The sequence below is a fragment of the Salvelinus fontinalis genome, chromosome 1 (assembly GCF_029448725.1).
Source record: "Salvelinus fontinalis isolate EN_2023a chromosome 1, ASM2944872v1, whole genome shotgun sequence".
Taxonomy (NCBI): domain Eukaryota; kingdom Metazoa; phylum Chordata; class Actinopteri; order Salmoniformes; family Salmonidae; genus Salvelinus; species Salvelinus fontinalis.
This window is the reverse complement of record NC_074665.1, coordinates 79,984,286-80,011,843: the sequence shown is the minus strand read 5'-3', so window position 1 is coordinate 80,011,843 and position 27,558 is coordinate 79,984,286. Positions and strand designations below refer to the sequence as shown.

Here is a 27,558-nt window from a genome sequence, read left to right as displayed (position 1 = left end):
AGGAATAGCCCCAGAATTGGCCGTGCCCGAGAGAATCGGAACTGTGATGTATCATGGGTAAGTTGTGACTATCTACAAACAATATTGAGTAGTTCTGATGCAAGTTGATTTGTTGATCAGTCAGTCTCGGCTCGCCGGCTCAAGTTGGTTGCGATGTTGAACGGTCCCATTCACTTATGTGGTCTAGGTTGTGTCCCAAATAGCACCCTATAGGGAATAGAGTGCCATTATTGTACTTATATAGATCCAAAGTGTGGGCTCGTATAATGACTATATGTACAGCAGAGGATGTATGCATGCTTATAAAGGCTACAAACTGTTTCTGTTGGTATAAAGCTGAATAGTGCTGGTGTGCAGTTTGGGTTTGCAGACTGAGTACATCGTGTGGGTGGGTATTTTTGTACTCTGTTTGTATACATGTATTGTACTGTACACAGTAACAGTGGTCTTTTAAAGGGCAAGGAAGGAGGTGGATGGTCAGTGATTATGTTTATACTAAAGGTTTTATTGACATTCTGGTATTGAGACTGAAAGTAAACTCTCGAGGGAAATCGCCTCCACTTGCCTAGTTCTTCCTTGAAAAGCTGAAGATGAGATTTGTTTCTGACCTTTCTCTGTCTCCCTAGTGGCCAGTCCTCAACAAATTAGAGAGACTATATTTGTCAGAAACAATAAATGTAGAGAACTGGCATATTTACCCAGCAAAGCATTGAAGTGAATGAACGTCCTAATCATCAAAGCCAGTCCCGGGCCTCTAGTCTGGTCTGTGCCCTATCAAGCAGCTCAGATATTAAACAGCTGTTTGTGTGATTGTAAGAGAGGGAAAATACTGATTTTGAATGTGTGGCCTTATGAAGACTTGCTCTGGTAAAATAGATCAAATGCCAACCATTGGCTTTCCATAGAATCCAAACGTTTGTTTTGTCTCAAATAAGAACCTTTGGTCCTCGTCTTCCAAGACAATGCTCTATCAATATCACACTACTCCCTTCAATGGGCGGTGTGACAGTCAGAGTCAGACAGACACAGTTTAGCATTCGAAAGAAATTATTCTGATGGTCCACTTGTGATGAAGGTCAACTGTATCTGTCTATCTGCATCCTGAAGTGCAGGAATGAATGTGTTATCTCTCAACTGCCAATAAAGACAAAGGCCTTGTATGCGTCCCAATTGTCACCCTATTCCCTTTATAGTGCACTATATAGGGAATAGGGTGCCATTTGGGATGCATCCCTTATCTATTAACCAAGCTCCTCTCCAGTCCAGATGCTGGCATTTCCCTTTTACAGTTTGTAGATGCGGTAGGCCGTCTTGCTCTCCGACTGCCATAAGCCATCTAGTTTAATAGATTTTCCAAAGCTCTTAGTGCCTTGGCTCAATCTCTATAACTGTGTTGTATAGTTTACTTTACCTCAATCAATACCATCTGTTATCTTAATATCAGGCAATCAGCCAATATGCAATCATCATAATAATATGAATACATTTTATTTGTAGAGCGCTTGTCATTTACAGACAGAAATCACTAAGCTCTTTCCATTATGACCAACCATTGAGGAAAAATGTTTTAATAAAATAGTTAAAAGCTTTAAGAAAGAATTAGAAAGATAGCTAGTGGTTATCTCGATTGCTCAAAATGTAGCTTAAGTAGGTTTTGAACAGTTCTTTGGAGCACTAATTTTGCATGAATCCTTTTGTATCATTCTCAGAACTGGAATAACACACACCCAAGAGATGCTGCATCAACGTGTTAGAGAGGCAGGTGTTACCAGGACTTACCAGGCCTCTCTTCGAAACAGTGGCACTTGTTACCGAGCGGACTATCCTGGTTAAGTACATACTGTACATACATCAAATGAAAAAATATACAAATCCTGAGCTGATTATTAGTGACCTACCGGGTTTGCCAAATAACATGGCTCATAAAATGTCTTCTGGAGAGCAGAGATACTAACCCACTGACCAGAGGGCTCTCCTCCAGTAATCAGCTCTTGTTTGTACACTCACTGCAAACACACATACACACACACACACACAGCTACCGCAGGTCCTAATGACGCCTAATGAATGAGAGGTTAATTTGTGCCTTCGTTTTGTTCTGAACGCTCCCCTCCATCCCTTCCTCCCCTGTGGGCTGGGCTGTTGCTAGGGCTGTTGCTAGGGTGCGTCACAAACGGCATCCTTTAGATTTCCTTTATAGTGCATTACTTTTGACCAGGTCCGATAGGGGTCTGGTCAAATGTAGTGCACTATATAGGGAATAGGTTGCCATTTGGGACACAAACTAGCTCCCTCATCTACCCACGGGGGTAATAAGTTGACCTTACTGTTGTTGGAGCCAGCTGCTCTCCTGTGGCATCAGTTCATCAGTTCACATAGTACAATTACAAAAAGAGAGATTGGCTGGCTGTAAAATCACAGCTATCCTGAAATTTTGGGGGCATTGTCTTTCACTGTCAATTGTCAGCAATTTATGCTCAATTGATGCTCTCATTCAATGAAAGTGCCATAGGCTAACATTAAAGACTGTTATAGTCTTTAATTCAAGATATTTGCACTTACCCAGAGTAAGATGAACTCATGGATACCATTTTTATGTCTCTGAGTGCAGGTTGGAGGAAGTTGAAGGTAGTTTCACCAGCCAATGCTAAAGCAATGACTGGAATTCTACCGGAAGACCTCCAGTCATTGCGCTAACGCTAGTTAGCATTGTCCCGTGAAACTACCTTCAACTTCCTTCAAACTGCACACAGAGACCCTGGGTAAGTAGAAAAACGGCTTAATTGCCTAAATCTCACTATCCCTTTAATCTTGGTTAATTGTTGATATTGGTCTGATTCTGAATGGTTTCTGTTCTGTTAGGCCCCCCAGGTACTGAGCAGTACTGTACATACACTGGCTACGCAGAGAGCTACCCATGCGATGGAAAACATAAGGACAAGAACCCAAGCTGCTTACTAATCAGACAGTGATATACTGTACATATTTAGGGGATTTCACTTTGAAATGTTAAACCATATTGATTGCCCAATTTTCTGAAATGACAATGTGAAAATATGACATGTCGCTCCTTTAAGATGACTGCATAGTGCATACTGCTCTGGATAAGAACTTCTGCAAAAAAAAGTTACATAACTTTTCCCCCAACTCACCTGTCACTGCGCACGCACACACACACACACACGCACACACACACACACACACACACACACACACACACACACACACACACACACACACACACACACACACACACGGACACACACACGGACACACACACACACACACACACACACACACACACACACACACACACACACACACACACACACACACACACACACACACACACACACACACACACACACACACACAGATACCAGAGTAGGTGCACAGAGATCGGAGCATCCCACAGAACCCAAACCGGCTGCGTGTGCGCGACATTGTGCGCCATCGTGCATACACTTATTTTGTCCCCCCACACCAAACGTGATCAAGACATGCAGGTTAAAATATCAAAACAAAGGGCTCCCGGGTGGCGCAGTGCATCGCAGTGCTAGCTGTGCCACCAGAGAATCTGGGTTCGAGCCCAGGCTCTGTCGCAGCCGGCCGCGTCCGGGAGGTCCATGGGGCAACGCACAATTGGCCTAGCGTTGTCCGGGTTAGGGAGGGTTTGGCCGGTAGGGATATCCTTGTCTCATCGCGCACTAGAGACTCCTGTGGCGGGCTGGGCGCAGTGCACGCTCCAGGTTGCTAGGTGTACGGTGTTTCCTCCGACACATTGGTGCGGCTGGCTTCCGGGTTGGATGCGCGCTGTGTTAAGAAGCAGTGCGGCTTGGTTGGGTTGTGTTTCGGAGGACGCATGGCACTCGACCTTCGTCTCTCCCGAGCACGTACAGGAGTTGTAGCGATGAGACAAGACAGTAACTACTAACAATTGGATACCACGAAATTGGGGAGAAAAAGGGGGTAAAAAATTATATTTTTTTTTTTTAAAGCACAAAAAATTATAATAATATCAAAACAAACTCTGAACCAATTACATTATTTTGAGGACAGGTCGAAAAGCATGAAACATTTATGGCAATTTAGCTAGCTAGCTTTAACTTGCTAGTTAATTTGTCCTGGGATATAAACATTGAGTTGTTATTTTACCTGAAATGCACAAGGTCCTCTACTCCGACAATTAATCCACACATAAAATGGTCAAGCGAATCGTTTCTAGTCATCTCTCCTCCTTCCAGGCCTTTTCTTCTCTGGATTTATATTGCGATTGGCAACTTTCAAAAATGAGGTGCATTACCGCCACTGACCTCGTTCGTCTTTCAGTCACCCACGTGAGTATAACCAATGAGGAGATGGCACGTGGGTACCTGGTTCTATAAACCAATGAGGAGATGGGAGAGGCAGGACTTTCAGAGCGATCTGCGTCAGAAATAGAACTGACTTCTCTTTTAGCCCTTGGCAACGCAGATGCTCGTTGGCGTGCGCGAGCAGTGTGGGTGCAATAATTTAATAATATAGATTTCTGCATTTATTTTGCAACGCTCGCGCACACGATGTGATTGGTGTAGTCAGCCTGTAAGAAAATTAACAGAGAGCTGAATACTCAATATGATGAGTATGGTTTGGAGCTGGCGATTTGGGAGAATTATACTAAACCAAAAGTAGGCTACAAAAGCTTACTAAACAGTAGAAAACACAATTAATGTACAAAATACTTAATTAGAGTACACCATTCAGTACAAAAAAGTACAAAACACCAATTCATGATGTAACCTTTTGGCAACTTACAAACTTAACATTGTTGTGTGGGGTTGGGGCTGTGGCAGCATCCCAAATGCACCCAATTCCCTACATATTAACTACTTTTGGAATAGGGTGCCATTTGGGGAGCACTCATTCTCTTCTGCGTATATCTGGAGTGCTTTAAGTGAAATGTGTTGTCCGTTTTAATGTAGACACAAATATGAACATTCTGTATTATTAATGACTGTGGAAGTAAGGACGGGGACACACTACAGCTACCGTTCTTTGATGTCAGGCTTTGATCTTCCATCTGTGTGTATGTGTTGTGCCTCATGCCTTAAAATAATTATGTGCATCACTAAGAACCTTAATTGGCATTTAAGTTCAAATTAGCCTCCTCACATTGATGTAATAGCTTTAGTGTTGAGCCATTGCATACAGTCAGACAAATACAACGCAATGATTTCATAATCGCTACTGCCAAATGTAAAGTTATCTGAAATGACTAACATGTTTACTGTTCCTGAGGTAAGTATTGTACTAGATTCAAGCCTGGAGGTGGAGTGTGGAGCATGTCATCTTGAATGAAAGGATATTGAGTGGTTAGGCTAGTTGGGCCTAATTATCATATTCCATGGCCATAACAATCCACTACAGTGCTACGACTATTCTACTATAATACTGCTACTACGGTACTACTTATTGCTATGACTATTACTACTACATTCTACAACAGTGACTATTTCTACTACATTCTACTACTACTACTATCACTACTACATTCTACTAATACTACCACATTCTACTACTATGACTACTACATTCTACTGCTAAATTCTACTATTACTACTATTACTACTACATTATACTACTACTACGACTATTACTGCTACATTCTGCTATTACTACTACATTCTACTGCTAAATTCTACTACTACAACTATTACTACTACATTCTACCAATACGACTATTACTGCTACATTCCACTATTAATACTACATTCTACTACTATGACTACTACATTCTACATTCTACTACGTAATGCTACATTCTACTATTACTTCTACAATCTAATACAACAACTACTACTACTACTACTACATTCTACTACTATGACTATTATTGCTACATTCTACTACTAAGACTATTACTACTACATTCTAATACTACAGTCTACTACTGCTACTATTACTACTACAATCTACTATGGCTATTACTGCTACATTCTACTACGTACTGCTACATTCTACAATTACTACTACATTCTACGACTTACTGCTACGACTATTACTGCTACATTCTACTACTTAATGCTACATTCTACTATTACTACTACGACTATTACTATTACATTCTACTAATACTACTACATTCTATTACTATGACTACTACATTCTACTGCTAAATTCTACTACTACTACTTTTACTACTACATTCTACTACTACGACTGTTACTGCTACATTCTACTACTATGACTAGTAATACTATATACTACTACTACATTCTACTACTATGACTATTAATACTATATTCTACTACTACATTCTACTACTATAACTATTACTGCTACATTCTACTTTTACTACTACATTCTACTACTTACTGCTACGACTATTACTGCTACATTCTACTACTTAATGCTACATTCTACTATTTCTAATACATTCTACTACTACGACTATTACTGCTACATTCTACTATAACTATCACTGCTACATTCTACTACTTACTGCTACATTTTACTATTACTACTACATTCTACTATTACTACTACATTCTACTACTACTACTATTACTAATACATTCTACTACTATTACTACTACATTCTACTGCCACTGCTACTATTACTACCACATTCTACTATTACTAATACATTCTACTACTACTGCTACTGCTATTACTATAACATTCTACTGCCACTGCTGCTATTACTACTACATTCTACTACGACTACTACTACTATTACTACTACATTATAGTACTACTGCCACAATAACTACTACATTATACTACTATTGCTACTGTTATTACTACATTCTACTACTACTGCTATTACTATTACTACTACATTTTACTACTACTACTACTACTACTACTACAGCATTCTACTACTACCATTACTGCTACTATTAATACAACATTATACAGCTACTATTACCACTACATTTTCCTACTCCTGCTACTACTACTATTACTACTAAATTCTGCTACTACTGCTACTACTATTACCACACTACATTCTACTACTACTACTATTACTACTACATTGTACTAGTAATGCTACTACTACTATTACTACTACATTATAGTACTACTGCCACTATAACTACTACATTATACTACTATTGCTACTGTTACTACTACATTCTACTACTACTGCTACTATTATTACTACTAATTTTTACTACTACTACTACTACTACTACTACCACTACTGCTACTATTACTACTACTACTACATTCTACTAATGCTACTACTATTACTGATACATTTTACTACTGCTACTATTACTACCACAGTCTACTATTACTACTACTACTACATTCTACTACTACTACCATTACTACTACATTCTACTACTATTACTTCTACATTCTACTACTACTACAACTGCATTCCACCACTACTACTATTACTACTACATTCTACTATTATTACTACTACATTACACTACTACTACTATTACTACTACATTCATCAACTACTACTACTATTACTACTACATTCTGCTACTACATTCAACTTATTTTACTACTACTACTACTTTCTACTGCTTCTTCTACTACTACTACTACTACTACTACTACTACTACTACTACTACTACTACTACTACTAATACATTCTACTATTACTACTACTACTGCTACTACTACTACCAAACTACTACTACTACTACTACGATTTACTGCTACTACTACTACTATTACTACTACATTATACTGCTGCTTCTACTACTTCATTCTACTTCTACTACTACTATTACTACATTCTACTACTACTATTACCACATTCTACTACTACCACTGCTACATTCTACTACTACTATTACTGCTACATTCTATTTCTACTATTACTAATACGACTACTTCTACTAAATACTACTACTACGAATACATTCTACTACTATTACTACTACATTCTACTACTACTACTACTACTAATACACTAAGCAAAAAAATAAATGTCCTCTCACAGTCAACTGCGTTTATTTTCCGCAAACTTAACATGTGTAAATAGTTGTATGAACATAACAAGATTCAACAACTGAGGCATAACTGAAAAAGTTCCACAGACATGTGACTAAAATAAATTGAATAATGTGTCCCTGAACAAAGGGGGGAGTCAAAATCAAAAGTAACAGTCAGTACCTGGTGTGGCCACCAGCTGCATTAAGTACTGCAGTGCATCTCCTCCTCATGGACTGCACCACATTTGCCAGTTCTTCCACCAGGGCACCTGCAAGTTCCCGGACATTTCTGTGGGGAATGGCCCTAGCCCTCACCCTCCGATCCAACAGGTCCCAGACGTGCTCAATAGGATTGAGATCTGGACTCTTCGCTGGCCATGGCAGAACATTGAAATTCCTGTCTTGCAGGAAATCACGCACAGAACGAGCAGTATGGCTCATTCCTTCGACGATAAACGCAAATCCGACCATCACCCCTGGTGAAACAAAAGTGCGACTCGTCAGTGAAGAGCGACGGTGGGTTTGTGCCCAAAGGCGACGTTGTTGCCAGTGATGTCTGGTGAGGACCTGCCTTACAACAGGCCTACAAGCCCTCAGTTCAGCTTCTCTCAGCATATTGGAGACAGTCTGAGCACTGATGGAGGGACTGCGCATTCCTGGTGTAACCCGGGCAGTTGTTGTTGCCATCCTGTACCTGTCCCGCAGATGAGATGTTCGGATGTACCGATCCTGTGCAGGTGTTGTTACACGCCGTCTGCCACTGCGAGGATGATCAGCTGTCCATCCTGTCTCCCTGTAGTGCTGTCTTAGATGTCTCACAGTACGGACATTGCAATTTATTGCCCTGGCCACATCTGCAGTCCTCATGCCTCCTTGCAGAATGCCTAAGGCATGTTCACACAGATGAGCAGGGACCCTGGGCATCTTTCTTGATGTGTTTTTCAGAGTCAGTAGAAAGGCCTCTTTAGTGTTCTAAGTTTTCTTAACTGTGACCTTAATTGCCTACCATCTGTAAGTTGTTAGTGTCTTAACAACTGTTCCACAGGTGCATGTTCATTAATTGTTTATGGTTCATTGAACAAGCATGGAAAACAGTGTTCAAACCCTTTACAATGAAGACAGGGTCCTGAAAAAGGGATGTTTATTTTTTTGCTGAGTTTATTAATACGACATTCTGATCCTTATTGCTACTACTATAACTATTCACATGATTTGATCCAAATCAAGTGGAGGGTAATTGAATCAGAATTATTCAGGTGTCCAGTTCCTCTTATAGTACTCTCTCTTTGATAGAAATTGACAATGCGCAATCAAGACGTTACGTTGATGTTGTCAAGTCTCACTTCAGAAAGCAACGGAAATACATTTGACAGTTCTGACAGGAGGTGTAACATTCGAACATGGAGATCAATCTTGTTTAGAGGGTTGTTTAGTTAAGTGTCACATCTGCCCTTTTAAACCCCTAGAATGGACCACTGGACAGACGGGTGTGGGTGCGTTCCAAATGGCACCCTATTCCCTATGTCATGCACTACTTTTGACCAGCGCCAATGGGAATATGGTGCCATTTGGGATGCAGATGGGGAGAAGGGGTACTCAACATTCATTCTGACTCTACTCACTTCATTCATCATGCAAAAATTGATATCCAGAGCGCCTGCTTATATCCATCATTTAATTTGCCTCGATGACTCATTTCATGTCAATCAATATCAAAAGCCCTTGTTCATGTAAATGTTCTATAGGTCTGATTGTTCTGTTTAGGTGTAATTTTCAAATATGTAACATTTAAATGGCTGGAAAGAAATCAAGCTCTGTGTGAACTGTGAAGTTGTTAATACTCAGGCAAAGATAATATAATACTCAGGAGTTGCTAGTCAATGAGACGAGATTGGAGATGTTGGTTAGAGCTGCCCTGCCCTATAAAAACACTCACAAAATTTGAGTTTGCTATTCACAAGAAGCATTGCCTGATGTGAACCATGCCTTGAAGAAAAATATCTCAAAAGACCTAAGATTAAGAATTGTTGACTTGCATAAAGCAGGAAATGGTTACAAAAGTATCTCTAAAAGCCTTGATGTTCATCAGTCCACGGTAAGACAAACTGTCTGTAAATGGAGAAAGTTCAGCATTGTTGCTACTCTCCCTAGGAGAGTGCAAAGATGACTGCAAGAGCACAGTGCAGAATGCTCAATGAGGTTAAAAAGAATCCTAGAGTGTCAGCTAAAGACTTAGAGAAATCTCTGGGACATGCTAACATCTCTTTTGACGAGTATACGATATGTAAAATACTAAACAAGAATGGTGTTCATGGGAGGACACCACGGAAGAAGCCACTGCTGTCCAAAAAAAACTTTGCTGCACGTCTGAGGTTCGCGAAAGAGCACCTGGATGTTCCACTGCGCTACTGGCAAAATATATTCTGTGGACAGATGAAACTAAAGTTGTGTTGTTTGGAAGGAACACACAACACTATGTGTGGAGAAAAAAAGGCACAGAACAGCAACATCAAAACCTCATCCCAACTGTAAAGTGTAGTGTGGTATAGTGTGGTTGCATCATGGTTTGGGGCTGCTTTGCTGCCTCAGGGCCTGGACAGCTTGCTATCAATGACAGAAAAATAAATTCCCAAGGTTATCAAGACATTTTGCAGGAGAATGTAAGGCTATCTGTCTGCCAATTGAAGCTCAACAGAAGTTAAGTGATGCAACAGGACAACGAAAAAAAAACACAGAAGTAAATCAACTACTGAATGGCTTCAACAGAAGAAAATACGCCTTCTGGAGTGGCCCAGTCAGAGTCCTGACCTCAACCTGATTGAGATGCTGTGGCATGACCTTAAAAGAGCGGTTCACACCAGACATCCCAAGAATATTGCTGAACTGATACAGTTTTGTAAAGAGGAATGGTCCAAAATTCCTCCTGACCGTTGTGCAGGTCTGATCCGCAACTACAGAAAATGTTTGGTTGAGGTTATTGCTGCAAAAAGGAGGGTCAACCAGTTGTTAAATCCAAGGGTTCACATAGTTTTCCCACCCTGCACTGTGAATGTTTACATGGTGTGTTCAATAAAGCCATGAAACGTATAATTGTTGTGTGTTATTAGTTTAAGCAGACTGTGTTTGTCTATTGTTTTGACGAAGATCAGATCAAATTTTATGACAAATCTATGCAGAAATCCAGGTAATTCCAAAGGGGTCACATACTTTTTCTTGCCACTGTATGTGTGAATGTTTGGGATTATACTGGAGTTGTCATGATTGTATTATGAAACATATCAGTAACCTCTGACGTGGAACTACACTGAACAGTGATCGTAGCCCTGCGGCTAAATAGGCTGCTTCCTTCCGGCTTTACTGTACTTAAATGAGATATAATCTTCGACTCACTTACTGGTAGCCAGGCCTGCCATGACTGATGATCTGTTGACTTGGCATAATGTCACATCAACATTGACCAACTGAAGGGTTCAGTTTATTTATCACCACTGCACATTATATGGTCCCCATTGTTTATCACCACTGCATTTTATATGGCCCCCATTGTTTATCACCACCTCACATTATATGGCCCCCATTGTTTATCACCACTGCATTTTATATGGCCCCCATTGTTTATCACCACCTCACATTATATGGCCCCCATTGTTTATCACCACTGCATTTTATATGGCCCCCATTGTTTATCACCACCTCACATTATATGGCCCCCATTGTTGATCAACACTGCATTTTATATGGTCTCCATTGTTTGAGTTAATTTGATAAATGTCTGGCTGCTTTTTTTGGTCATGTTTTTTGTACATCTTCTATAAAGTCACTCTCTCTTCCTTTCTCCCGCTCCCTCTCCCTTCTCCCTCAGGCCTACTGTGGTTTCTCCCGCTCCCTCTCCCTTCTCCCTCAGGCGTACTGTGGTGTCTCCCGCTCCCTCTCCCATCTCCCTCAGGCTTACTGTGGTTTCTCCCGCTCCCTCTCCCTTCTCCCTCAGGCGTACTGTGGTTTCTCCCGCTCCCTCTCCCTTCTCCCTCAGGCGTACTGTGGTTTCTCCCGCTCCCTCTCCCTTCTCCCTCAGGCGTACTGTGGTTTCTCGCGCTCGGGGGAGAGGAGTCAGAATCTCTCTGCGGTAGCTACAGGGAACTGGGGCTGTGGGGCATTTGGGGTAACTCCACGTAATAAAGCATTTATATAATGGATGAGTAATAACATCACTCAAAACATTTGTAAGGTATTTATAAAGTATAAATAGCCCTCATTTTAGATGAAGCCATACAAAAATACTTAACTAATGATTAGTACATGTTTTATGAGGACCTATATTAAACATCTTATGATGATCATAAAAATCATTATTACATACTGTAAAAGTTGTTTATGAACGTGTGAATAACTGCTTTACCAACATTACCAAAGTAAAGATTAATACATGGTGAATAAACTATTTACAAATCAATTATCAACGCTTTATTACGTGGAATTATTATGTGGAGTTATTATAAAGTGCTACCAAAAATGGCCCCTATCAGTACAACATGAAAAACACATATTCTGAATAATCCATGAATCCTTTAAAACCCCCAAGAGTCCATCTAACATAATAAAAGAATCAGTATCAAAATCCCAAAATTTAAGCTAGAGATATGTTTTTGCATTGGATGCTTATCAATCAACCACATCTGCCGATGTCGCACTGACAGAGCTGGAGTGGAGTTTGTCAGAACATGAGACATCCCAAAAATCTGTCTTCTCACAAAAACGTCTGTATTGTCTGAACGGTTTGACCTAGAAAAACTATGACCACTCTATGGAAAGGGGAGACTGTCACGATGGTGTTCTCCGTTTTGCTCTACGACCCCCACAAGTGTCGGGGAACCCATCTGAAGTCGGTACAGTCGTTGTGCCAACTTCTGTTTGTAGCGTCCGAACCGTTTGGGCTACAAGCCCTGTGAAAAGCGGAGATTCTCACGAACACGATGGTGTTCTATATTTTGCTCTATGACCCCCACAAGTGTCACTGGACTCGTCTGAAGGTAACCGGTACCGATTTTAAAAAATGTATGGAAGTATGGAGGTAGTTATGTTACCCAAAAAAGGGTTTAAATATGTGTAAAAAAAAATTGATATATTTCTTGAGCTTTCTTATGTCTCCTAGATATACAGTACCAGTCAAAAGTTTGGACACACCTACTCATTTAAGGGTTTTTCTTTATTTTTACTATTTTGTACATTGTAGAATAATAATGACGACATCAAAACTAGGAAATAACACATATGGAATCATGTACTAACCAAAAAGGTTTCAACAAATCAAAATATATTTTAGATTTTAGATTCTTCAAAGTAGTCACCCTTTGCCTTGATGACAACTTTGCACACTCTTGGCATTCCCTCAACCAGATTCACCTGGAATGCTTTTCCAACAATCTTGAAGGAGTTCCCACATATGTTGAGCACTTGTTGGCTGCTTTTCCTTCACTCTGCGGTCCAACTCCTCCCAAACCATCTCAATTGGGTTGAGGCCGGGTGATTGTGGAGGCCATGTCATCTGATGCAGCACTCCATCGCTCTCCTTCTTGGTCAAATAGCCCTTACACAGCCTAGAGGTGTGTTGGATCATTGTCCTGTTGAAAACAAATGATAGTCCCATTAAGTGCAAACCAGATGGGATGGCGTATCGCTGCAGAATGCTGTGGTAGCATTGCTGGTTAAGTGTGCCTTGAATTATAAATAAGTCACTGACAGTGTCACCAGCAAAGCACACCCACACCATCACACCTCCTCATCCATGCTTCACGGTGGGAACCACACATGCGGAGAACATCCGTTCACCTACTCTGCGTCTCACAAAGACACGACGGTTGAAACCAAAAATCCCAAATTTGGACTCATCAGACTAAAGGACAGATTTCCACCGTTCTAATGTCCATTGCGTGTGTTTCTTGGCTCAAGCAACTCTCTCTTCTTCTTATTGGTGTCCTTTAGTAGTGGTTTCTTTGCAGTAATTCAACCATGAAGGCCTGATTCAATCAGTCTCCTCTGAACTGTTGATGTTGAGATGTGCCTGTTACTTGAACTCTGGGAAGCACTTATTTGGGCTGCAATTTCTGAGGCTGGTAACTCTAATGAACTCTGGATCTTCTTTTCCTGTGGCGTTCCACATGAGAGACAGTTTCATCATAGAGCTTGATGGTTTTTGCGACTGCACTTTTACAATTTGCCATATTGACTGACCTTCATGTCTTAAAGTAATAATGGACTGTCATTTCTCTTTGCTTATTTGAGCTTTTCTTGGCATAATATGGACTTGGTCTTTTACCGATAGGGCTATCTTCTGTATATCACCCCTACCTTGTCACAACCAAATTGATTGGCTCAAATGCATTAAAAGCAAAGAAATTCCACAAATTCACATTTAACAAGGCACATATGTTCATTGAAATGCATTCTAGGTGACTACCTCATGAAGCTGGTTGAACGAATCCCAAGAGTGTGCAAAGCTGTCATCAAGAGAAAGGGTGGCTACTAAGAAGAATCTAAAATATATAATATATTTTGGTTTGTTTAACACTTTTTTGGTTACTACATGAGTCCATATGTGTTATTTCATAGTTTTGATGTTGTTACGCATACAGGTATCCTGTGTGTGTATCCTGTGTGTGTATTTCTTTTCTCTCCTTCTCCCCTCACAGGTGGCAATCATCATTCCCCAATCAGTCACCAATCAGTCGCTAATCAGAAGACACACCTCCTCCTGTTTCCATTACCCAATCACAACCCCTTACCCTTGGTTTAAAAACCCATTCAGTTGTTTTCTCTGGAGCTCAATCTCTCTGTAGATCTCTTGTTTGGTTTATCGACTACATGTCACTTTATCTGTTACCCTGTGACTATTGTTTTGTTATGGTGTTTGACTGTTTGTTTGATTGTGGGAAAGGGGGTACCAAAACAAGTTGCCCATGGGCATACACTACCCGTAGGTAAACTTTGTCTAAATACACTAGTTAGAACTGGGCGGACCACCCTCTGTATTTTTGGTTAGTTAGCTAGCTGTTTTTGAAGCAGGTAGACTAGCTTAGGGGTGTTCTTGAATGCTTATTATTTCTTTCCTTGGGTCCAGCTCAGCCCCTTTTCCCGCTCCCCCATTACCGTGTGTTTACAAATAAACCATGAGTGTTTGGCGGTAGATTTTAAGTTGTCTGTGGTTATTTGTTCTCGCTGTTACTTTTTCACTGTTATAATTTGCATGAGTTATGTTACGGTCTCGTTGCCATCCCCCCTAGACTGTAGTGCCGAAGGGATTCGTAACAGATGTCTTCACTATTATTCTACAATTTAGAAAATAGTGAAAATGAAGAAAAACCCTTGAATGAGTAGGTGTGTCAACTTTTAACTGATACTGTAGGACAGACACTTCAAAACCTTTTTTTATTTAACTTCTACCGCCTCAGAAACCCGGATCCGGGAGCACCCCCCACCACCCCCACCAGTAAAAAAGCTGACTAGCATAGCTAGCATAGCGTCACAAGTAATTACTAGCATCTAAATATCATTCAATCACAAGTCCAAGACACCAGATGAAAGATACACTTCTTGTGAATCCAGCAATCATTTCTGATTTTTAAAATGTTTTACAGGGAAGACACAATATGTAAATCTATTAGCTAACCACGTTAGCAAAAGACACCATTTTTCTTTGTCCACCATTTTTTCTCTCCACCAGTAGCTATCACCAATTCGACCAAATAAAGATATTGATAGCCACTAACCAAGAAAAAAACCTCATCAGATGACAGTCTGATAACATATTTATTGTATAGCATAGGTTTTGTTAGAAAAATGTGCATATTTCAGGTAGAAATCATAGTTTACAATTGCACCCACCATCACAACTCGACTAGAATAAATACAGAGAGCAACGTGTATTACCTAATTACTAATCATAAAACATTTCTTAAAAATATACAGCGTACAGTAATTGAAAGACACAGATCCTGTGAATCCAGACAATATTTCAGATTTTCTAAGTGTCTTACAGCGAAAACACAATAAATCGTTATATTAGCATACCACATGTGCAAACATTACCCCAGCATTGATTCAAGGCAAAAAGAGCGATAGCATTATCACCACCAAAATATATTATTTTTTTCACTAACCTTCTCAGAATTCTTCCGATGACACTCCTGTAACATCATATTACAACATACATATAGAGTTTGTTCAAAAATGTGCATATTTAGCCACAAAAAAACGTGGGTATACAATGAGAATAGTAGCCAAACTGGCCAGAAAATGTCGGGCGCCATCTTGGACAGTGATCTAGTCTAATGAATAAATAATCATAAACTTGACTAAAAAAATACAGGGTGGACAGCAATTGAAAGACAAATTAGTTCTTAATGCAATCGCTGAATTTCATTTTTTAAATTATCCTTACTGTGCAATACAGGGTGCGCCAAAGCGAAGCTACCCCAAAGAAAATGGCGGAATATGCGTTTAACATTTTTCAACAGAACAACGATTTATCATCATAAATAGTTCTTACTATTAGCTGAACTTCCATCAGAATCTTGGGCAATGTATCCTTTCTCCGGTCTAATCGTCTTTTGGTCGAAAGATGTCCTCTTGTCCTGTCGAAATGGCCACTAACGCTCGGCATGTACTGGAAAAGTGTCCAACTATTGGAAGTGCGTCACAAAGAAATGCCAGAAAATCGCACTAAACGGATATAAATTGCTATAAAACGGTTTAAATTAACTACCTTATGATGTCTTTAACACCTATAACGAATAAAAATATGACCGGGGATATAGAAGTGCATAAACCAAAGCTTGGAAGGGGGCCAGTCCGACGACCACTCTGCGTCGAGTGCACGGCTGAAAAGAAAGGTATTTCCGTATCTTGGACTTTTATAAAGTCCCAGATTGCGCAATCGACCCCATTCAAATTGTCACCACTTACTGACATCTAGAGGAAGGCGTAGGCAGTGTTTGTAGCCCCACAGCATTCACAGGGACTTATAAACTGACCTGGGAGCAGGGGCCAAGATTTCTGAAATCTCACTCCCTGGCAGGAAAAGTGCTGTAGAATGAGTTCTGTTTCACTCAGAGACATAATTGCAACGGTTTTAGAAACTAGAGAGTGTTTTCTATTTCTAATAATAATAATTTTCTTTTCTAATAATAATAATATGCATATTGTACGAGCAAGAATTGAGTACTAGGCAGTTTAATTTGGCAACGTCAAGAAAAAAAAAGTGCTAACAGCACCCCCTATTGACAAAAGGTTTTAACCTTTTTTTAACTAGCCAAGTCAATTAAGAACAAATTCGTATTTACAATGACGTCCTACACTGGCCAAACCCGGACAACGCTAGGCCAATTGTGCGCCGCTCTATGGGACTCCCAATAACGGCCGGTTGTGATATAGCCTAGATTCGAAACAAGATGTCTGTAGTGACGCGTCTAGCACTGAGATGCAGTGCCTTAGACCGCTGCCAATCATGAATGTTGTTCAATGCGTTCCTCTGGTCTGTAGTAGTAAAGGCCAAATTCAATATTTTATCATTGTAAGTGTAATATTTTAATACCTAAAATGCAAAATCAAATATCTATATGATTCATAGTATGACCATCATAAAACAATTCTATATGTCCGCTTAGAACCCCCCACCCCCAATGGCTTCGACTTTTAAGAATGAACATTCTTCTTCTGTAACTCTGTATTGTCATGGTCCAAGTGGACTGCGCTGCTGAGTAAAAGAGAGACGAGCATGAAAAGCCAAGCTCCAACAGGCCCTGCATGAGTCCCAAAGGCACCCTATCCCCTATAATATAGTGCACTCCTTTTGTTTAGTATAGTGCACTAGAGTGCCATTTGGGACACAGGCCAGTTAGTATGGCCTTTCTCTGGTTAGTCCTGGCTATGGAACACGTTCATTTACTAAAGACCTATTTGTCTGCCCACCTCTTATTGATCAAATGACAACGTTAATATTTTTCATTAATAGGGGAATTGATCGCCTGCCCCAGCCCACCTATCCATTATGGACCTACAGTACCTTCAGAAGGTATTCATACTCTAGACTTAATCCACATTTCGTTGTAACAGCCTGACCAGCCTGAATTCAAAATTGATTAAATATATTTTTCTCACCCATCTACACACAATACCCGACAAGAAAAAAGTTAAAACATGTATTTAAAATAAAATACAGAAATAGCTAAATTACAGTGCATTCGGAAAGTATTCAGACCACTTGACTTTTTCCACATTTTGTGACGTTAGCCTTATTCTCAAATGGATTCAATTGTTTTTTCTTCATCAATCTGCACACAATACCCCATAAGCAAACCGTTTTTTAGAATGTTTTGCAAATTTATTAAAAATAAATAACGGCAACATCACATTTACATAAGTATTCGAAACCTTTACTCAGTACATTGTTGAAGCACCTTTGACAGCCTTGAGTCTTCTTGGGTATGACACTACAAGCTTGGCACACCTGTATTTGGGGAGTTTCTCCCATTCTTCTCTGCAAATCCTCTCAAGCTCTGTCAGGTTGGATGGGAAGCGTCGCTGCACAGCTATTTTCAGGTCTATCCAGAGATGTTCAATCGGGTTGATGTCCGGTTCTGACTGGGCCACTCAAGGACATTCAAAGAATTGTCCCGAAGCCACTCCTGTGTTGTCTTGGCTGTGTGCTTAGGGTAGTTGTCCTAGTTGGAAGGTGAACCTACGCACCAGTCTGAGGTCTTGAATGCTCCAGAGCACTCTTCACCAAGGATCTCTCTGTACTTTGCTCTGTATCTTTCCCTCTGTCCTGACTAGTTTCCCAGTCCATGCCTCCACTACCATGCTTCACCGTAGAAATGGTGCCAGGTTTTCAGACGTGACGCTTGGTATTCAGGCCAGAGTTCAATCTTGGTTTCATCAGGTATGAGAGTACTTTATGTGCCTTTTGGCAAACTCCAAGCGATTTCTCAGTTTGGCCTTGCGGCCAGCTCTAGGAAGTTTGGTGATTCCAAACTTCTTCCATTTAAGAATGATGGAGGCCACTGTGTTCTCGGGGACCTTCAATGCTGCAGAAATGTTTTGGTATCCTTCCCCCAATCCTGTCTTGGACCTCTACAGACAATTCCTTCAAACTCATGGCTTGGATTTTGCTGTGACATGCACTGTCAACTGTGGAACCTTATATATATAGACAGGTGTGTGCCTTTCCAAATCATGTCCAATCAATTGAATTTACCACAGGTGGACTCCAATCAAGTTATAGGATGATCAATGGAAACAGGATGCATTATAGCAAAGGGTCTAAATAGTTATTTAAATAAGATATTTTGTTTTTATTTTGATAAATTTGCACAAAATTCTAAACCTGTATTCGCTTTGTCATTATGGGATGTTGTGTGTAGATAAATGAAGAAAATGTTGGTTTTAATTCATTTTAGAATAAGGCTGTGAAAAAGTCAAGGGGTCTGAATAATTTCCGAATGCACTCTACATCAGGATTCACACCAAATTAAGCTCAAGTGCATCCAATTTCCTTTGATCATCCTTGAGATGTCACTACAACTTGATTGGACACACCGTGGGTTGAAAAAGTATGTGAACCCTTGAATTTAATAACTGGTTGACCCTCCTTTGGCAGCAATAACCTCAACCAAACATTTTCTGTAGTTGTGGATCAGACCTGCACAACGGTCAGGAGGAATTTTGGACCATTCCTCTTTACAAAACTGTATCAGTTCAGCAATATTCTTGGGATGTCTTGTGTGAGGTCTTGAGGTCATGCCACAGCATCTCAATCAGGTTGAGGTCAGGACTCTGACTGGGCCACTCCAGAAGGCGTATTTTCTTATGTTGAAGCCATTCAGTTGTTGATTTACTTCTGTGTTTTTTGTCGTAGTCCTGTTGTCCTGTTGCATCACTTAACTTCTGTTGAGCTTCAATTGACAGTCAGATAGCCTTATTTTCTCCTGCTAAATGTCTTGATAAACTTGAATTAATTTTTCCATCAATGATAGCAAGCCCTGAGGAAGCAAAGCAGCCCCAAACCATGATGCAACCACACTACACTTTACAGTTGGGATGAGGTTTGATGTTGCTCTTCTGTGCCTTTTTTTGTGCAGAAATGTTTTTTTTTGGACAGCAGTGGCTTCTTCCGTGATGTCCTCCCATGAACACCATTCTTGTTTAGTGTTTTATGTATTGTAGACTCGTCAACAGAGATGTTAGCATGTTCCAGACATTTCTGTAAGTCTTTAGCTGACACTCTAGGATTCTTCTTAACCTCATTGAGCATTCTGCACTGTGCTCTTGCAGTCATCTTTGCAGGACGGCCACTCCTAGGGAGAGTAGCAACAGTGCTGAACTTTCTCCATTTACAGACAGTTTGTCTTACCGTGGACTGATGAACATCAAGGCTTTTAGAGATACTTTTGTAACCATTTCCTGCTTTATGCAAGTCAACAATTCTTAATCTTAGGTCTTTTGAGATATTTTTCTTCAAGGCATGGTTCACATCAGGCAATGCTTCTTGTGAATAGCAAACTCAAATTTTGTGAGTGTTTTTATAGGGCAGGGCAGCTCTAACCAACATCTCCAATCTCGTCTCATTGACTAGCAACTCCTGAGTATTATATTATCTTTGCCTGAGTATTAACAACTTCACAGTTCACACAGAGCTTGATTTCTTTCCAGCCATTTAAATGTTACATATTTGAAAATTACACCTAAACAGAACAATCAGACCTATAGAACATTTACATGAACAAGGGCTTTTGATATTGATTGACATGAAATGAGTCATCGAGGCAAATTAAATGATGGATATAAGCAGGCGCTCTGGATATCAATTTTTGCATGATGAATGAAGTGAGTAGAGTCAGAATGAATGTTGAGTACCCCTTCTCCCCATCTGCATCCCAAATGGCACCATATTCCCATTGGCGCTGGTCAAAAGTAGTGCATGACATAGGGAATAGGGTGCCATTTGGGACGCACCCACACCCGTCTGTCCAGTGGTCCATTCTAGGGGTTTAAAAGGGCAGATGTGACACTTAACTAAACAACCCTCTAAACAAGATTGATCTCCATGTTCGAATGTTACACCTCCTGTCAGAACTGTCAAATGTATTTCCGTTGCTTTCTGAAGTGAGACTTGACAACATCAACGTAACGTCTTGATTGCGCATTGTCAATTTCTATCAAAGAGAGAGTACTATAAGAGGAACTGGACACCTGAATAATTCTGATTCAATTACCCTCCACTTGATTTGGATCAAATCATGTGAATAGTTATAGTAGTAGCAATAAGGATCAGAATGTCGTATTAATGAACTCAGCAAAAAAATAAACATCCCTTTTTCAGGACCCTGTCTTCATTGTAAAGGGTTTGAACACTGTTTTCCATGCTTGTTCAATGAACCATAAACAATTAATGAACATGCACCTGTGGAACAGTTGTTAAGACACTAACAACTTACAGATGGTAGGCAATTAAGGTCACAGTTAAGAAAACTTAGAACACTAAAGAGGCCTTTCTACTGACTCTGAAAAACACATCAAGAAAGATGCCCAGGGTCCCTGCTCATCTGTGTGAACATGCCTTAGGCATTCTGCAAGGAAGCATGAGAACTGCAGATGTCGCCAGGGCAATAAATTGCAATGTCCGTACTGTGAGACATCTAAGACAGCGCTACAGGGAGACAGGATGGACAGCTGACCATCCTCGCAGTGGCAGACGGCGTGTAACAACACCTGCACAGGATCGGTACATCCGAACATCTCATCTGCGGGACAGGTACAGGATGGCAACAACAACTGCCCGGGTTACACCAGGAATGCGCAGTCCCTCCATCAGTGCTCAGACTGTCCCCAATATGCTGAGAGAAGCTGAACTGAGGGCTTGTAGGCCTGTTGTAAGGCAGGTCCTCACCACTTTCCAGCTTTATGCAAGTTAACAATTCTTAGATCTTCTGAGATCTCTTTTGTTCGAGGCATGGTTCACATCAGGCAATGCTTCTTGTGAATAGCAAACTCAAATTTTGTGAGTGTTTTTATAGAGCAAGGCCGCTCTAACCAACATCTCCAATCTCGTCTCATTGATTGGACTCCAGGTTAGCTGACTCCAATTAGCTTTTGGAGAAGTCAATAGCCTAGGGGTTCACATACTTTTTGGGGTTTATATCCTCCAATAATCAATGGATATATATCATAATATTTCATTCAAACAGCAAAAAAAAAATATGAATGGAAGTCCACCAGAACGGCTAGACATAAAAATAGTATCAATGAGTTCATCTGGCTCGGGTAAGTATAAAAACGACTTCATTGACAAAATCTTCCTCAAGTGTTTTTATCCCTATTCTCTTCCTTCTTTCCACCTTCGTCATCGGTACTTCCTTATGTGTATATAATACTTCTCTATGAAGTCAACTGGCAGTGTTGTTACCCCACTGTCTTCATAATGGCATGCCTCTGGGGAGAACAGAAACTTAATATAGCCCAATGTGCCCCTCTATTTGCCTGGTCTCTCTCAAATAGCTCCATCCATACTTAGAATTGTGGGAATAGCTGAAAGAGTGATGACAACAGGAAAAAGGAGGAAAGGAAAGTCTGTGAAAGAAAAATAAACTAGCTTCAGCCCCCACTGTTGAAGATGTTTATTCAGCAATGTTCGTAGCTTGTTACCGTTGCTTCTCTCTGTACCCGGTTGCTTCATTAATCAGCAGTCTTTATTTCCAGCCTCTTTATTAAACATACACTTGTCTCTGGGGCCAGACCCTGTCGTCCCCCATTCTAGGGCTGGCTTCTCAGAGGGGGACTGAGGAAGTGGGGGTGGAATCAACCTATCCCCAGGATCATACATTGAGTGTACTAAACATTAGGAACACCTTCCTAACATTGAGTTGCACCCCCTTCGCCCTCAGAACAGCCTCAATTCGTCAGGTCATGGACTCTATGCGGTTTTGAAAAGCGTTCCACAGGGATGCTGGTGCATGTTGACTCCAATGCTTCCCACAGTTGTGTCAAGTTGGCTGGATGTCCTTTGGGTGGGGGACCAGTTTTTGACACAGTCAAACTGGTGCGCCTGGCACTTACTACCATACCCCTTTCAATGACACTTAAATCTTTTGTCTTGCCCATTCACCATCTGAATGGTACACATACACAATCCATATCTAAATTGTCTCAAGGCCTAAAAATCCTTCTTTTACCTGTCTCCTGCCCTTCATCTACACTGATTGAAGTGGATTTAACATCAATAAGGGATCAAAGCTTTCACCTGGTCAGTTTATATCATGGAAATAGCAGGTGTTCCTAATGTTTTGTATACTCATTGTATATCCCTTAAACATTCAAGTTCAGCCCTGGTTTGAGACAATGACTTCCACAGCCAGTTGAAATTGCTCTGGCTGTATCTGGTTGTGAGTTGTTGCTGTCTTTAGGACATGAACCTTATGATCCTGTCATCCGGTGTTGTACTGTGTCTGTAGAAAGCACCGGTCCATCGCTCCCTCTCTCTGTCTCTCGCCCTCTCTTTGTTTCTCTCCCTCTTTCTCTCAATCTCCCCCCCCCCCCTCCCAGCTCTGCTCCAGATGCTGGCAGCTGCCGAGGCGGGCCGAGACGTGGCCTACTTCACCTACGGTGACAGCGACCTGATGACCAGACTTCCACACCATGCACTCCTTCCTCACACAGAGACAAGTCAGCGTAGGTAAGACACACACACACACGCACAGTCCTTCTCTATATCTGACATGTGTACTACCATGTCCCTAACACTCACATGGTGCTCTCTCTATACTGTAATACTGAAAGCCATTTGATTATTAAAAAGGCTGCGTATCTGACTTCTCAGACATTTTTACAATTGTTGTGGTCTCCTTCCCTTCACTTTAATTGATAATTCTTCAAGTGTTACAGGTGAAACTCCCATGTAGCATCTGCACACCAACCATGTGATCTGAATCAGATTCATGGGGATATGCATTTAGATCTTGAGTTATACAGTGTAGTTTTGAAGTAATCTAAAGTGTTGTTTTGAATGATGTACAGTGAGTGTATTTTAGAGCAGATGGTGTACTGTAGCGTAGCCTACCTGTCTATTTTGCCTAGTGGTGCACGCTGTTGAGTTTTGGCCACATGAAAGAAAAATGTGGTGTTGTTGTCTTACAGTAATGTTATACTATGCTACTAAATTCAGTTCTGTTATGTAGAATACATTGATTCAGCCAGACATTGATTCAGTTTGATCTAACTTTATTAAACAAGCACCATTCAACAGAGTAGCCTCTATATAAGTAGAGAATAAACAGGCGCAGAATGTGATCCAGAACGGGTTCTGCACATACGCAGAAGCTTCCGGATCTTTAGTCCGGGGCGAAAAACAGCCTGGAGTAGTCTGATCTGTGAAAAGTCTGATCTGCAGCTTTTCCGTATTAAAAACACATCTCCCTCTCAAGCATGTCTACGGTACTCCCTCGGCTCACATCAGACCCTTTGCTTTGATAAATGAATAAAGCTTGTACTGTAGTCTGTTGTTTTTTGCTCTCCATGTCTGGTGTAATCCCATGGCTCTTTACATACAAAACTGAAATGCATTGGAGGATTTTGCACATTGCAAAGTCAAACACCTTGTGATGATATTAATTATAGTATCATGTATTTTTGGTGAACAATTGGTTTTACTAAATCACATAAACTGTACAATCAATAAAAATTAAATTTTTTGAATGTTTGTCCTGTGTTAGATGCTCAGCTGGTCTTGCATTAGGTCAGACACTTTGGTGCTTAGGGAATGAGATATAGTATTTTAATTTGATTACCCTGTTGATGCAGGACATGTCCTACACAGTAGAAAATGCAAACTTGTAGTGTATTCAAGGTTTAAAAAGGATTCTAAAATGTGTAATTTACACTATAAAATGTCATACTTGATTTTCCCTAAAGATAAATGTATCAACCCCTACAAAAATGTCCATGAATTATAATCCACACAATAATTCATATTTCCTGTTGCTGCAGGATTGTTTTCCTGCTGTGGGAAACTGGTCAAATTAAGATCCAACATTTGTATCTCTCTTGTTTTTAGGGATGTGTTTGGTCTCCTGGGTCAGTACTACAGCTCAGTGTGTCAGAGCTGCCTCACCCGCCATCCTGACATCAGCCTCTACTCCTTCATTTACCAGGAGGTCGGCTCTGGCTCCCCCTAGACCATAGAAACACACACACACAGGCGCCACCCCCTATACCCCCTGCGCCACAGAAGCCAGACAGACCGTCCCCACAGATTGCCACTAAGGTCAGGTGGATGATGAGTCACCATCTCTCCCTCACCATACTGAAAAGCTACACTAACACAGGTCCATAGCTGATCTATTACCTTCTTGTGATTCATACATTTCTATTTATGACCATATAGTAAATGGAGGAAATGCCATTTGATACGTCATCCGCTGTCCACTGTTGGCTGTTATTTTCGAAGTTCATGGAGAAATACATTTTAATAGAATGGCAGAGGAAGTGTTTCAGTACGCTATTCCCCACGTGCCACTCCAGTGAAAGTTAGTCTTCTAATTCTGCTGGTAGTAGCTAATAAACAAATGGATGGAGCTTCGATACGGTGTGATTGTGATTTTTAATGGTGAAGCAAAGGTTGCCATCCATCTTTTGAGTCTGTCATGTTTCCTTTTTTTTACGCCCACACATCCAGACTAATTGAATTGGTTGTCAGAAATCCAGTAAAAGGAAATAATGAATAGAGCAGTTCTTAGAGAGAGCTCAGAGCAATCTCTAAAAGAGATTTTGATTTAAAGCTCGCTTTTTCCAGTTGCTCTTAGGGAAATGATCATCAGTCTATGGCTAGTTAGACTCTTTTCTGCACTGGATAGAAAGAAGCTTACTGTATGCGGGAATGATCACGTGTGTGTGCCATGATCATTTAGTTTCTTTAAAATATTTCAGAATATCTTAACCATGGACCTCCTTTAAGTGGTTATATTATTGTTAGTCTTTTTTTTTGTGCCACATGCAGGTTTAGAATGTGAACAAGTGTACTTAATGTTCAATAATTGTATGTGATTTTTTCAACTATAAACAGTAGGTCTGCTACGTCTGCATCTCGGACTGTATTAAAACATTATTTTATTAAGATAGATAATACTGTATATCTCAACATCTTGAAACATTGAAAAGTGAGAAACTAGTTTTGAAATGTTTTGTGCGATTGATTATATATATTTTTTAATGATTTCTGACAACTTCGTTATATGCATATTGTTTCTGTCTTCAGTTTGTAGTATGATCCTAGGCACCAATACTGAATATAACATTGTACTGTCTTTCAAATGGCTTTTTTAATAATTCATAAAGTTTGTAATTTACACTATAAAATGTCAGACTTGATTTGCCCAAACAAAAAATTGATCAACCCCTATAAAAATGTCCATGAATTATATTCACAGAAACAACGGTACAGATTATGATGACACCTTAACAACGTCAATGACTGACGGTTCTATTTCGGTGGACATAGGTTATAGGCAGGTTATAGGCATGCCGAGTCCCAGGCAGTTCCAGTCCCCATACAGCTCAGCTTTAATGTTTTAAATCCTCTCAGAACCATCGCCTTGCCCTTTCACTCATAGTTTAATAAGGTCACACCTTTTATATAAACTGTACATGACACCTCATTAAGTAACGACAAGATCTAGTCAGTTTCAGTCAGGCTGCTAGCTAGAGGGAGGATGAGGGTTGATTTCCCTTCCAGCTAGAAATTTGTCTTATTTTCATATGATTCAAGAGCAGGACTGCAGCTCAAATGACACCCTATTCCCTATTATGTGACCAACCGATCGATTCAGTCTTATGTAGCAAAATTTGAAATTGTGTTTTTTTACATTGGATAAAAGTAAAGACTCCAAGCTAGAAAATGGTAGTTGAGGAACAATGGGAAAGTAATTATTCTTTGAAAGTTGTAACCTCACTTTTGAGAAAATGCCTCTTGAATATTTGGGTACTTATTGGAGAGCTCTTCTTTGTCTACAACCATTCAACATCATTCACACCCTCTTAAGCTTTAGCCACACCCATCTCTTTAAGGATTCACATGTGAAGCGGTGTATTAAACAACCAAAGATGTCAAGACTAAAGGCTGATTTATACTATGGGTGTGTCGTAAATTTAATCTAGAGCACCAGAGTGTGCTCTGCGCGTTTGTAAACTCAGAGCGTTGTCAGATTGTCTGTTCGTAAATTCAGAGCTTTTTGCTCTCGGAGTGTTCAGAGCGCACACTGAATGCTCTGGCCTGAAAAGTAGGGTTAATCAGAACGTTTTGACCTAACAACAACAGTCAAGCTCCCAGGCTAACTGGCTAACTGGCTAACGTTGGCTAGCTTGCTAGGAACTTCCAGACACAAATGAGAGAACAGCTCACTCTGACCATTTTACTCACCCTAGCAGAGATGGTTAGGCTGTTTTTATGTTATCCAGAGAGTTGGTGATTGCAACTGTGCTGCTGGCAACATTTAATAACTTTTTTTTAGCCAACGTTTACTGACACCGGCCATATTCAATGGGTATTGAGTGTTCGTAAATTTGTCAGTTATCCTG

At 40.4% G+C, this 27,558-nt stretch overlaps 1 protein-coding gene across 1 annotated transcript; it reads left to right on the top strand.

Moving 5' to 3' along the window:
• Positions 1–27,132, top strand: LOC129862666 (poly(ADP-ribose) glycohydrolase-like). Its single transcript, XM_055934552.1, has 3 exons — positions 1–57; positions 23,533–23,662; positions 25,040–27,132. Exons 1-3 carry the CDS (start codon positions 54–56, stop codon positions 25,158–25,160), a joined length of 255 nt encoding a protein of 84 aa, XP_055790527.1. The 5' UTR covers positions 1–53; the 3' UTR covers positions 25,161–27,132.
• The last annotated feature ends 426 nt before the right edge of the window (positions 27,133–27,558 follow it).

What these genes read in the sequence shown, in the direction of transcription:
- LOC129862666 (XM_055934552.1), top strand. An exon ending in ACAGAGACAAGTCAGCGTAG is followed by an intron (nt 23,663 to 25,039) that starts GTAAGACACACA and finishes TCTTGTTTTTAG; the next exon opens with GGATGTGTTTGGTCTCCTGG.